Consider the following 15,000-nt stretch of genomic DNA (forward strand, 5'->3'; position numbering starts at 1 on the left):
GAAAACCTTCGTATTTTTCCCACAGATACCTTATAGTGAACTTAGAAACATGGGAGGTTTTTTTTTCAGACTTGCTTCTTTATCCTAGAAAATTCACGAAAACTGAAACGAGCGTCTGTAGCCATAAAATGGCGGAAATCAGTGTGCCGAGTAGAGGTAAATGAACTTTGCTCATGAAAAACGCAAAAGAAAGCAAGCTCGTATCAATTCGAAAAATTTGTTTAGGCCAAACTGGAAGTGCCCTTCGGCCACAGGAACATCCTCCAGCCATCTGGTTTCACAGAAACTAAGTGGCCGTGTGCTGCTTCCTGTAAGGGTTTCATACTCCTCTCTTCAGGCTGGAGAATCTGAGAACATGTAATGCAGTGATCGTAACAGACTGCTGAGTCTCCTGCCAGTTGCTGTTACTCCATACTTGAAGGTACCATGTACTACACGGAAACCACATGAACAAACATTTTCAAAGTGTGGGAGATCTAGATCAGTTAGTGCTCTGAAATTTCTCGGAATAGCATAATCCTATTGTTCTATGATACATTTCTCCATCGCTTTTAAACTTTTTATCCGATTTGCTACACACGATCGACTACTTCACAAACCTTTGTGGAACCCTCAAAACAAAATTCCCTGACTTTTCCCTGACCTTGAAAAATTTTTGTTTTTCGCTGACTTTTCCCTGACCGTGGCAACCCTGACCGTGTTCGATCAGGAAATAAATACAGTAAGGTAGCCTTGCACAGCTAACCACGGCAGACTGGTTTTTGTGTGGCTTACACAGAGTGAGTAGCCACACTATGACACGATCGGATTGATTGATTGATTTATTTGTCGACGAGAGTCAAACGCATGTTACGTGGTCTAGTGTCGTAAGGTGTACTCGTCTGAGTCAGCCATCTTGGTTGTAAGCGTGGTCTCGAGTAATTGTTTTCAGGTGATCGTTTGACGAGTGAGTTCTCATACAAGCCAACGCATCCAGATCCGGCTGGTGTTATAACTGCAGCTTGTGAAAGAGCTTTTACGCTCTCAAAAGACAACATTTAACAGCTTGAATCTTCGGTACGAGTTGCACTACACTGAAAAGGAGTCATAATTTTGCACTCTCGCAAACCAACAACTATTGGTTTGATCTATCGGTGCGGGTTGCACCACTCAGTCTCTGAAAGAGTTTGAAAGTGTTGAGAACTGTCTGAAGCCTCCTGGAAGCGCCATAAAGTGAAATAAGTTGTATTGTAGTTGCATTCGAATTCTCCTTGCACTGTTCAGAGTTCACGGAGGCATATTTCAAAGCGACGAAAGTAAGTATGGGAATCTCGATTGTACAATACTGGTCAAGGACTGGCTTTTATGACAATTTCGTAAAAACAAAGAATATCTTATCACGTTTTAAGGATCATTTTTGGAATTTAATACTTAAGATGTTCTATTTAAAAATATGTTAACTTGTCAGTATTAAAACAAGTTTTTGGATAACAAAAAATGTGGAATGATGTGATGCTTTGGTTTTCACGAATGATTTTCCACAATACCTATATTCCATTGCTTATAGGGGCCTATAAGTGGTTTAATGTTGATTATTATTGTGATTATTATTATTATGTTTTCCAAGTAATACCTAAAAATTATTCAGACCTAAACATTTCTTGACTTCCTGTAAGCTAGCAGTCCTCTAAATTCCCTTGGTAATGGTTCAGATGAACACTGATATTTAACCTTGGTAACAATACATGTGTATTAGGTTATTTTTTGGCAGATGACAACTTTTTTTCATTTACTTGTTTGGTTTTGGGTAATTCATCGCAATACTGATACACATGAAAAATTACACTCTTGATTGGCTGAAAACAGCTAGGTGTCTTTTTCATGTATCACTAGTGCAAAAGTAACCACTCAAGTACAAATGTAAACCGCTGGTAGGCTCAGCAACCATAGATCACACTGGAAACCAATCAGATTTACACGAAGTAGGTTCTGCTGATTGATATACATAGTAGCTGACCAAAATAAACAAAAGCTTGAATTTTTTAGGTATATTGACAGACTGGCAAAATTTCGTTCCTGAGTAAGATTTCAGCTGAAGGACAAATTTTGATAGCATGTCAAGTTGATCATTTACATGATGATGTCAAGTTGAAATAAACAATTTTAAAAAATCGAGTCCCATCTGGAAACTCGATGTCAAGTTCACCTTTTCATTTCGTGTCTCCACATTGTTTGAATTTGCGAAACACACTGGGATGGAATAACAATATCAATAATAAGAAAACTTGAAAGATTCTCGTACTTTCAATCATATGATACCATCATGCGCTTGCCTGTTCATTGAACTCTGTTTTGTTTAAGATACGTCTCTGAATATTGTTCCTGAAATCTATTGTGGTGACACTTCTTTCTGTTGAACTTTCTCTTAAATGAAACCTCCAGGTCAAATTGTGAATCTTATTGGGTTAAAAATTATTAGCAGTTTTAATGTAATGTTACTTCAGAGTACTACCTAACATATGATTCATTAAAATATGGTTTGTGTTCTGATCTCATGTACCAATCTTTTTTCCCTAGATTCTTCCATTTGTAACCCCATATCCACCTACCTGAACTAAATTTTTCTGTTCTTTATTGTAAATACAGTCCCACAAAATCCAAATACAATAATTAGAGTAAACATTTTTCCCTCAACCAACTGAAAATAGAACTTTGTTGCTTAATGAATAATAGAAACCTACACTCAGCATTGTGTTACTTTACATGTATTGTCCAAAAGTAGTTGTACATTCAAACCAAATCAAGCTCCCAATGGTTTCTAGTGTAGATTTCATCATTTCCCGAATGTTTCGACCCTTCTGGAAAGTTCTGTCCTCATGTACTGATACACAAAAAGCAAAAAATATTCATATGAAATGCTTCCCTAGAAGCATCTCACATCACTTGCCTTGGAAAACACCACCAAAAAAAATCAGAACTCTACTCCACTTAGTTATATAAACAAAATCATGACCACATAAATTAGGCCACTAAGGGAGATGATGCTGATACTTTTTTTAGTTCCTAAGATCCTCAGGCTACATGTGCAACCTTTGTTGTCAAAATGAGGCCTCCATAACAAACTTTTGCCATTAACCCTCACCTTGAAAATGAACATTTTGAGACTATTGTATGCCAGTTATCTTGTTTTATTGATGAACAGGAACAATATTGAGAATTATCTAACTGTAATCAGATATTAGCTCTTCTAACAGAAACTCAATAAGACACCAGACACTGAAGAGCAGCTCAATTTCGTAAGCCACACATGTTCGCATTGCGGACCTATTTTTATCTCTGCTTTCATTTCAAATTCTCATCCATTTTCCATGGCGAAATTGTTTGCAATGACACATTCCGTAAGCTAGGAGGGCGTCTGTTTTCCTTTGTGTTTTCCAACACCAATAAGTCTTAAGAAAGTACTAGGGTAAACTTGAACTTCATTGTGGACTTGAAAGAGGACATTTCGATCATTCATAACGGCAGATCAAATGTTCAGTTTATTCGATAAACGTGGTTACCCTGTTTCCGTCGTTCAAGCGGGTTACCACCGCGCTCAACTTATTGACCGACATTCAGCACTACAAACGTCGCATAAGGAAGATTCCGACCGCACTCCATTCACTCTCACGTTTCACCCTCACAACCATTCAGTTAAATCCATCATTCTTAAAAACTTTATTACTTCAAAACGATCCAGAGATAAGCACTATCTTTTCACAGCCTCCGCTCATTTCATTCAAACGCGACAAAAACATAGGCAATTTTTTGGTCAGAAGTTCTTTTCAGACTAATGGCAAACCAGCCACTTTTAAATGCGCTCATGCACGATGCGAAACGCGTCCTTTCATTCACAACACTGATAAAATATCGGGACCTAAACGATCCATTAAGATCACTGATCACTTCACGTGCACCTCCGCCAATGTAATCTATTGCATAACTTGCACTTATTGCAAAAAAGATATACATCGGCGAAACAGGCAGAAGACTAGGTGACCGATTCCGAGAACACCTTCGAGACGTGGAAAGAAATGACAAGGACACATCGGAACCAGTCGCTAGACATTTCAATTTACCTAATCATTCTAAGCAACATATGGCAATCTGCGGTCTTTCCTTGCACTTAGGTGGCACGGAAAGCCGTAAAAATCTTGAACAAAAGCTCATCTTTCAAACCGGCAGTCTAAATCCCACAGGAATCAACGAACGCTTTTCATTCAACTAATTTATTCTTGTTTTTCTCGTTGCCATGCTCCCACCAATAACGTAGCTCCATTTTCTGCCTTTAAAAGCACACACAACCCACAATTCCTCTTTTCGCTCCGACGAAGGGCTAACGCTCGAAACGTCAGCTTTTATAATCGCTACAGTGGCCAATTTACCATTTCAACTTTGTTGATATATCCAAATTATCTCGTTACTCCCACCGACGCAGCCCCAAACATTTTCTTTCGAAACTATCAGCCTTTATTCATTTTAATAATACAAATTATTAAAAACTGGATCATTGGATAATGCAATTCAAGACTTTTTATTGGCTCAGCCATTATGGTATATGAGCCAAAAAAACCATAATCTAATTTCTGTACATTGTTAAATCCGGTTTCTTCTCACAAAATAAAGTGGAGAAGATTTGTCTAATAGTTTGGGGGGCGTTTTTTTAATAAAACAATTATTCCACTCGCGTTTGTTGGATATGAGATGCTTATAGCCAACTCGGCGCTACGCGCCTCGTTGGCTATCTATCATCTCATATCCAAAGCGCGCTCGTGGAATAATTAATTATCCCTCGTCAGGCAGGCGCCCATATTTCACCATATCATATCGATTGGACACGATGAAAATAATATGAAAATATTTATGTCTTCGAACCAACTACTTGACGTAATTATGCAGTGCTTATGCTTTCAAAAGAAATCGAAAGTTTCATTTTAACTTCAATTATATTGAGGTAATTTCTAATGTAAACACTGTATGACAGAGGCGATTTTCCGGTGTGCGTCAAAAATAACAAAGCTCACTTCTCACATATATAATTTGGATATATCAACAAAGTTGAAATGGTAAATTGGCCACCGTAGCGATTATAAAAGCTGACGTTTCGAGCGTTAGCCCTTCATCGGAGCGAAAAGAGGAATTGTGGGTTGTATGTGCTTTTGAAGGCAGAAAATGGAGCTACGTTCTCACAAGTCGCGACATTTCAAACATTTTAGAACGAAAAATACTGCGTTTAAGCTAATTCTAAGCAATAAAGATGAAAAAATTTGCAAATTAAAGGTAAATGCTGAAACAAACAAAATTTAATTCGTAACAATTAACTTCTGCCTTTGTCAGCATTAATTTTGGCAGCTAACTGTTTGTCAGCGTTTACGCAGACGAAGAATGATCTTCAAGTCTATCATTTCTAACTTGTTGCATGCCAACTGGGGCTAATCTTAGCTCCAAATGGCTCGTGTTCCGTTATACACCGAAGCTGGGTTCCTGTAACTGCAAAAATAGTTCGTCTCATTCCGAGGTAGCAGTGTAAAATGAGTCCGTAGCGGGCACTACGGTCTTCTTTAGCAAAGTAACTATCACTCCACAGCTAGGATTTGTTTGAGGAAAAAACCTTTACCTTTCGAATTGAGTCGGTGTCCTAGTACATTTAATTCTTAGGCAGAAACATTCTCGTTTTCCATAGGTCTCTCTTGACAGTTGCCGCAAGAGAACCACTCGCGATTTCCAAGACGTGAGCGACTGAGCGGGTCGACGCTTCTTCTTGAAGTTTATTTTATTGACTTTCTCTCTCTCTTTCTCCCCTACAGAAGTATCTCCTTCCCCTGAAGACCAGCCATGTTTCATTAGAAACATACATGGATGTACTACATCCTCTCGCTAGATTAAACTCTAAGTCGAGAATTCAATAGGTGGCGCCCCCATCGCGCACTTTTCCTTGTTTACATCCACTTCAGCATTAATTTAGCATGTTTGACTATTGCTAGGTCATAACAAAGATGCCGGATTTCAATTTGAAAATGTCGATTTTTGGAACGTAATTGTTCGCAACTAAAACGCTTTTAGCTCAAATGAATAGCCAGTTAGGACAATTCAAGCAAGGAACTTTTGATCTAGCACCTGGGCATGGCATTTGAACAGGGGGACTGGAACCAATCTTCAAGACTTAAAATTTCTGAGGGGAGACGATGTTGAAGCTTTGAATTGATCGACGCATCATTTTTTCTTCTAGCATTATACTTTCAGTATCCCTCGGTCAAACGATGTCATCTGTTTGATAATCACCGAGAAAAACCGTGCCAGTGTCTTCTTTCACTCACGACCATCTAATGATTTTCGATTAAAAATAGTTGCCATAGGGGTTTTCAACGGGGTGGGGGTGAGTCCTCCCACAGTTGTATCTCTGCTTTTCAGCGAAACGCTCTTCCAAAGTAACATATTCTATAGTAGTATATACTAAAACACTGGATAGCGTTGAAGGTGCACTCTGATTGGCTAGTCAAACTCTGAATATCCTTTGCTATTTACCTCTGAGCAACTCGGGAAAAAATGGCGCCCGGTTTGCATCCGTGACAAGCAAAGAAATCACTCAAATTAATGACGGTGGTGTATACTATCTCACTGTTTTAGTATATACTGTCGCGGAGGGCCGAGCGACCACTCCACGAGAATTAGTGACCGCTCCTTTTCAGACCATGTGCGAAAAGAAGGAGGATTTTGTCCTCCGTGTAAATCGTTGTGTTTAGTTGAGAATAAAGAAAAATCGCGTTCGCGACATGGTAGCAGAGCGACTACATCCACTGCCAAAACTCTGACGTTAATCTTCCGAGGAGGAAAGCCCGATTTAAACCGGAGAAGAATCTTAACAAAGAAAGAGACGAAAATTACGAATTCGCTCGATCGACGAAATCAACAACAACAGCCATGAATTGAACCGTCCTCTTAACCGAAACCGCCGACAAGATGACAGATTTTGGCGACATAAGAAGACTTATTGGCCCAAGGAAAAGGCATGTCCTTATCAACCTTGAAGCAGCGACAGAAATGAAGGAACATCCCATCGAGGGTGATTTAGAGCAACTTTTGGACGAAACCCGTGACAAGCGAGACCGCCTACAGCAGCAGTTAACTGTTTATCAAAGCCTTCGCGTGCAACTTGACGCTGCTGCAAAACTCGCTAGTAAATCAGAACACGATAAAGTCATGAAAGATTATGATGAATTTGTTAATCTAGTTTTGGAAGCAGAAGACGCCGTGGTAGGATTGAGCTCAAAAATGTCCATGATAAAGGACCGAATGGAATTCAAATTACAATGAGGGACAAGTAAGGTGAACTTTGAACTCGAAGAGAAGATGTTAGAGATCGATCAGCAGAAGGCGGAAATTGAACACCGAAAATTACAAATTGAGGCAGAACGACTTACCCTGGAGAATGAAAAACTGAGGAAGAAATTAGAAGTTGACACTAAACAAGGTACGAAACCTAACACTGTAAAATTACCTAAGCTTGACTTCAAGAAGTTTAGTGGAGGGCTCCTAAATTGGCAGGAATTCTGGGATTCCTTTAACTCAGCTATACATTCTAATCCATCTCTCAGTCCAGCAGAAAAAATGAATTACCTCAGAGCTCAGCTAGAAGGTGATGCTGCAGATGTTATCTCAGGTCTAACCCTGACTAATGCAAATTACAAACAGTCTATAAAATTGTTGAAGGAACATTATGGACAAAATGAGGTCATCGTCAATGTTCATTATACTAGTCTTATGGATTTACCTGCCTCCTCAAGTCAAACATCAGCCCTACGTAAGAACTATGATCTCATTGAAAAACACCTTAGATCATTAGAAGCTCTTGGAGAAAATATTGAGAGTAAAATACTAGTGTCCCTGATAATGGCTAAACTACCCAAAGATGTTCTCATCCACCTGACTAACCAGAAAAATGATGGTGATGAATGGACAGTGCAGCTACTCAGAGATCAGTTGCATAGGTACATTAGTAACAGAGAAAATGCAGATAGGCAAACTTCTTACAAAGTTGACTACACAGGCTCGGTTGGAAACATGTGGTCTACATCACAAGTCACCCAGTTTGGTTCTACCACTACTACAGGTGCATTACTGTCTGAAACCAAACAACCGCAGAATCTCACAGGAAGAAGGAAAATGGTTTGCATTTATTGCAATGGACAACACTGGAGTGATGAGTGTCAAACCTTCCCAACTGTGACAGCTAGGAAAGAAAAGATCAAGGGGCACTGTTTTATCTATCTCAAACAAGGTCACCAACAGAAAAATTGTACAGTGAAGAAGACGTGTGTTTATTGCAAACAAAGAAATCGTCACCACAGAAGCCTCTGCATTAAGAAGTTTCCAGTTGAAAAGTCCTCAGAAATGGCACATTCTGTTACTGAACCCTTATCTGCTACTGTTGCTACAGAACATACCTTGCTGTCCTCTGACGAACAAGTGCTGATGCAAACTGCCACCGTGGAAGTAGAAAACTTGCAAAAATCAAGAAAAGTGACCACCAGATTACTTCTAGACACGGGCAGCCAAAGGACCTACATCACCAACGAGCTAGCAGAAAAACTCCAGTTGCCAATCACAGGATCAGAAACACTAACAGTGTATACATTCAGTGCATCAAAACCCAGAGAGCTTCACACTCCTATCACTGAACTCCGGCTTTTAACAAAGGGTGGACCATCTCTGCATTTAAGAGTCAATGTTGTACCCACAATAACCGGTAACCTACAACGAACGTACTTCAATCCAGAGAAATTCAGTCACCTACTGAAGGATATCTGCCTTGCCGACTCAGTACCTTCAACCACAGAAACTACCAACATAGAACTGTTGCTAGGAAATGATTATTACTGTGATATTTGTCTGGTGACATTGCAATGAAAGCAGTCGGTCCAAGATTAAACCTCATGGAATCCAAGTTGGGATGGATCCTAACAGGCAGAGTGAAATGTCATGATGACAAACCAGACAGCTCCATCTCAATGCTGACCTACACGTCCAGTCCTATCAGTGTACATCTGAGTGCTCAGTCTGATCACAAGCAGCCATTAGCTGCACAAAAGACACAACTTGAAGAGTTTTGGAAGCTTGAGACCCTGGGCATCAGAGAGCCTGTACAAGAAAATGAAGATGACAACGCTTTGCAAAAATTTAACGAAACAGTCCACTTTGAAGACGGACGATACCAAGTAACCTGGCCTTGGAAAGAAGAGTCTCCATCATTACCAACCAATTATGAACTGGCAATGGGAAGGTTGAGATCCCAAGTCAATAGACTGTCACGAAATGACAAACATCTCCAGTAATATGATGCCGTAATCCAGGACCAAGTGCAGAAGGGAATTGTGGAAGTCGTCCCAGATGAAGATTGTAAAAACACCTTGAAACATTACATTCCACATCACGAAATACTGACACCTGAGAAGACAACAACAAAACTTAGAATAGTGTTTGACGCCTCCGCAAAGACCAGGAAGAAAAATCAAAGCCTACACAAAAGCCTTCACTGTGGCCCTGTCATATTGGAGGATTTATGTGGCCTTCTCTTGAGGTTCAGGCTTCACAAAGTGGCTCTAGTTGCAGATGTAGAGAAGGCATTCCTTCAAGTGGGTCTGCAACCTGATGATAGAGATGTAACAAGGTTCCTTTGGTTAAAAGACCCTTCCAAACCTACTGTTGAGAACAATGTTCAAATAATGAGATTCACCAGAGTCCCATTCGGTATGATATCCAGTCCATTTCTTTTGGCTGCAACGATCAAGAATCATCTAACCAAGGCTGGTGCCCCCATCGCTCATCAGATAGCAGATAATATGTACGTAGACAACATGATTACAGGCGTTGAAACATCAACACAAGCAGAGGAGCTGTACGAGGAAGCCACAACCCTCTTCCAATCTGCATCAATGAATCTTCGTGAGTGGGCTTCAAACTCCTCTGAATTTCTCCAGAACATCCTAGAATGTGATAGAACCAGTGCAGAAACCGTGAAAGTCCTAGGAACCTCCTGGAATTTGACTACAGATACCAATTTTATCAATGGATCTCATAATCTGTCCTCCATTGTGAACACCAAAAGAGAAGCATTGCAGTCTGTCAGCAAAATTTACGACCCATTGGGCCTCTTTTCCCCAGCCACACTGAATGCAAAGCTGTTCATTCAGGAACTGTGGAAACAAGAAAACCATTGGGACGAGACATTCAGTCAGTCAAGTCAACAAGAATGGAACAAGATATATGAGAGCCTGACTCCATTGTCCTCACAGCCATTATCCAGATATGTTGGTGGAGATGAACACAAACTGTTCTGCTTCACAGATGCCTCTGCCAAAGCCTATTCAGCTGTAGTATACCTCTACTCTTCAGTAAATGGAAAAGCGACAGTCAACCTGGTGTTTTCGAAAGCACGCGTCGCACCAGCCAAACAACTCAGCATTCCAAGGTTGGAGCTGCTAGGTGTTCCTAAATGGAACGAGATGCCTGAACTATGTAACTCAGCAACTTCACTTGTCCGTGGCAGATAGATTTCTGTGGACCGACTCACAGTGTGTACTTCACTGGATAACAACCTGTAAGTCATTACCTGTATTTGTTCAGAACCGACTTAGAGAGATTACCTCACACAGGGACATCAAGTTCGAATATGTGTCCACTTCACAAAATCCAGCTGATCTGTCTACCAGAGGTGTCTCAGCAGATGAACTTATCTAGAATAACTTGTGGTGGCATGGCCCATCGTGGTTAACTGATCATCCATCACAATGGCCGTCATGGAAGTCAACACAATTTGACAGCAAGATGTCTGAACAGAATACCAAACAATTTCCTGCCCCACATGTTATGTATGAGACTACAACACTGGCTGGAATACCGAGAGAGACCAGCAAAACATCACTCGACAAGCCAGTTGCGCCCTTTGAGATCAGCGAAAGAAATTATTCTTCGCTTACCAAACTACTTAGAGTGAGTGCTTGGGCCTTGCAGTTTATCTGAAAACTACAGAACAAGAGCACAACCAAAGAACAGCTTACATCAGATGAAATAAGTCAAGCAAAGGTCATGTGGGAGAAGTATGTCCAAAAGAGTGTATTCACACCAGAAATCAATGCAGTCAAACAAAATTCAAGAAACAATCTGACGAACCAATTGGGCCTACAGTTGGATGAACACGGAGTACTAAGGTGCCATGGTAGATTAATCAGTGAAAACCTCCCAGAACATACTGCGTTCCCAAAACTCCTTCCGAAGAACCATGACTTCACAAGCTTAGTCATCAACAGCTTCCATGAAAAGCTGATGCATGCAGGTGTATCTCACACTTTAGCGGCTACCAGAAGAGAGTTCTGGATTCCACAAGGAAGATCATCTGTACGAAGAGTTCTACTCAAATGCTTGAGATGTAGACGATATCAAGGAGGACCATACCGAATGCCCGCAATGGCTCCCTATCCACGATCACGAATAGAAGAATCTCCACCCTTTACATACACTGGTCTTGACTATCTTGGACCCTTGTATGTGAAAGTCAGTCAGCCATCAGCAACCCCAAAAAGTCTGGTTGTGTCTGTTCACTTGCTTAGCTGTTAGGGCTATTCACTTAGAAGTCGTTCATGATATGACCGCCGAACAATTCTTGTTCTGCCTAAGAAGATTCATTGCCACACGTGGAAAACCGAGACAGATAATTTCCGACAATGCTTCCCAGTTCAAAGTAGTAAAGTCGACTGTTGAAGAAGCATGGCAACTCTCCATGACAAGTCCTGACACACAAAGTTACCTGGCCAACGAGGGCATAAAGTGGAGCTTCACCATTGAACTTGTGCCCTGGATGGGTGGTTTCTATGAAAGACTTATTGGTCTTGTGAAACAGTCTCTTCGAAAGAGTATTGGAAAGATTTGTCTTACTATAGTTCAACTGGAAACTGTTGTAAAGGAAGTCGAAGCAGTAATCAATTCACGGCCATTAGTATACGTAGGAGCTGACTTCAGCTCTGGATTCACACTCACCCCAGGAGATTTCCTCAGCCTTAACCCAAAAACAGGCGTACCATCCCTAGCAGAAGATCGACAGCAAGACCCAGATTTCCTTAGCAAATTGAGTTCTTCACAAAAACTCCTTGACATGTGGCGTAAGGGTCAGAAACATCTTGACACGTTTTGGAACCTATGGTTCAACGAGTATGTTCTGAGTTTGCGTGAACGGACTCAGAACCACTTAAAAGCTCCCAGGACACAATCCTCAACCCAACCCACTAAAGGAGACGTTGTACTTCTGAAGGAAAACAGGCCACGAGGTACCTGGAAGTTAGCCGTTGTGGAGGAACTAATTTCAAGTACAGACGGAAAAATCAGAGCTGCAACAATCCGAACAGCTACAGGAAAGTTGCTAAACCGTACGCTCAACTTCTTGTACCCCCTGGAATGTGCTGAACAACGAGAAAGCCCAATCCAGCCCAGCCGAAGTGAGGATGACCAGTATGATGCAAGCCACCAGAGAAGCAAACAAAAACTTACCACTGAGTGCCCAATCCGGAAGGCAGCTATTAAAGCAAGACAAGCCCTAAACAAACTGTTGAACATTTGATCCTGATCGCATATTGTTATCCCGTTTCTAAAATTTTTTTTTGGCCATGATAACTCCATTTCGTTCTGTTGAAAAAAAGATTTCCTTTAATCCAGAACATTGACAGTTAGAACTTCTTGGCTGGGGAGTGTCGCAGAGGGCCGAGTGACCACTCCACGAGAATTAGTGACCACTCCTTTTCAGACCATGTGCGAAAAGAAGGAGGATTTTGTCCTCCGTGTAAATCGTTGTGTTTAGTTGAGAATAAAGAAAAATCGCGTTCGCGACATATACTAAAACAACTATTCACCTCAGTGTCGGTGGTTAGCGGTGGACATTTACCTCGCCGCTTCGCGGCTTGGTAAATATCCACCACTAACCACTTCCAATTCGGTGAATAGTTGTTAATTATCTAATGAAAAATTTTTTTAAAAATGCCTCGTGGCCGAAAGAACCACAAGAAGGGAACAATCAAATGGGTTTTTATGATTGGAAATATTTCACCTTCCGTGATAAACGCTTGAGTATGTTGAATTCATAGTAGTATCAGATTGCTTCCCGTCTTCAACGTCTTCGGCAAAGAACATTTGACCTGCCATCATAGATGAATGAATTGTCCTCTTTCAAGTCCACAACGAAGCTTAAGTTTACTCTAGAACTTTCTTAAGACTTATTGGTGTTCGAATAAGCAAAGGTCTTGAAAAAAAAAACAGTTGCTCTTAAGTCTCTTTTCAGCTTCATAGATCATATGAAGATTATGCGTATGTACACTGTCACCATTTTCTTTTTCAGAATCATTCAAAAACATTTATAACAGAAAGATGTTCACCTTCCGTCTTGGATCTCTTGTTAGATGCTGGCCTGATCATCAACGCATCCACATTTTCGCTTAACTCTTCAAACTCAGTTAGTGTTTCTTTAAATCTCTCTGCGAAACAAAGTTTTCTTATTGATTACTTACTATTTTAAAATCGTAAAAAGATATTTTTAATTCGCACTTCTACTGCGTTGAAAGAGACCTATTAGTTTATTGCGCCTGAAGCCAAGGTTCTCCGTTGTTGGGAATAAACTGATGAGCGAGCTTAAAGAGCAGGTGCAAAGTCTCCCACCCTGCCTCACTTTTGTTCCCATACCGCTTATCATCAATCTGCCACCACTGTTTTCGGACTCGACTTATGATCCTGGAACGGGCTAACATCGTGACTGAATCGTTATGTATCTTGGGCAAAACTGTTAAGGACTTGTTTACGCAGTTGATCTTAATAATGTATCCTACCCCTTTTTACAAACTCTTACAGTTAATTATATTCGATTACAGCTGAACTCTAGCTTTTGTACCTTTGATCTGTTTTCTATATTTTGGAATAGATTTGCATGTTATAGCTCTCCGTCACGTCAGGATGAGGTTGTTAACTTATTTAGGCTACCACTAATTTAATTCTAGTTTCATGTTTTTTGTTATAATTCCTTTTTCGCTTATAGTCAATTTTCTTAGCTTTAAAAGTAATGATTGTTCTAGAAGTTTTGCGTGAATTAACTTAGGGTGTAACTAGCAGCACATCTTATCTTCCACATGATCTACACCATATAAGCCACCGGCTTTGGCACATTCCAATGTAAAATCAAAAGAAAATCGTGTATATTTTCACGTGTGATTAAATGTGTGTTATGACATTGATAATCGGCCAAGAATACCATAATACTTTGTCATGCTAATACAAGCAAAAGAAAATCACAGAAAACACAAAAAGTGCATGACTGGAGAATAATCGGGGAAAGTAAATTCTCATACAAAGAATATTCTCCTGTATTAATTATACTAAATCTCAAGACGCCAAATTCAAATGTGGCCCAAAACTAACCTAATTACTCGCGCTTCCGTAGGAATGCCCAAGTCAAAAAATGCAAGCCCTTTTAATTGGTCGCCAAAAGGGGGTCATGGTCTCAGGCGTTCCTTGCGTAAACAGCGCAAACTGGGGATGAGAGTGCGACAACTTGTGTTAACGTGAGCTCGCTCTTCGTAAACAACGTAATTTACAGAATGCTGTGTTTTGTGAAGACCGCTTTGTAAAGATTCCTGTCTTATACGCTCATCTCACATGAAAACGCACATGCCGTTCGTGGAAGGCCCACACTAAATGATGTGGAGTGTTTTCGGAATGGGCCGACCCACGAACTTCATAGCTTGAAAGCTAACCAAAATAATGTGGAAAGTTCATAACTGTTCTCTTGAGATAACAAATGTGCCATATGTGAGTTCAAACTACGAAAATACTGGCAAAACTGTGAAGGCCGATTTAACAACAGACTATGATGCTGAGATGAACACCTCGCTGAAAAAATCAAGAATGTTCGTGAACAACAGCAAATTGGATAAGGATACTGACAGAAGC

General features: G+C 40.4%; 2 protein-coding genes across 4 annotated transcripts in view; one reads left to right on the forward strand and one right to left on the reverse strand.

Moving 5' to 3' along the window:
• Positions 1-15,000, reverse strand: part of LOC111347548 (uncharacterized) — a 65,212-nt gene that overhangs the window by 7,521 nt on the left and 42,691 nt on the right. For 2 of the 3 annotated variants that reach the window (XM_088727317.1, XM_088727316.1), the window contains one exon: positions 13,437-13,535. The exons of the other annotated variant lie outside the window; for it this stretch is intronic. In XM_088727317.1, the coding sequence (XP_088583443.1) occupies positions 13,437-13,535 (99 nt within the window). The remainder of the gene's footprint in view (positions 1-13,436; positions 13,536-15,000) is intronic. 3 annotated transcript variants of the gene reach the window in all.
• Positions 11,089-13,142, forward strand: LOC148726413 (uncharacterized). The gene has a single exon (XM_088727407.1). It carries the CDS (start codon positions 11,660-11,662, stop codon positions 12,626-12,628), a length of 969 nt encoding a protein of 322 aa, XP_088583533.1. The 5' UTR covers positions 11,089-11,659; the 3' UTR covers positions 12,629-13,142.

The sequence above is a fragment of the Stylophora pistillata genome, chromosome 7, assembly GCF_964205215.1.
Source record: "Stylophora pistillata chromosome 7, jaStyPist1.2, whole genome shotgun sequence".
Lineage (NCBI taxonomy): Eukaryota > Metazoa > Cnidaria > Anthozoa > Scleractinia > Pocilloporidae > Stylophora > Stylophora pistillata.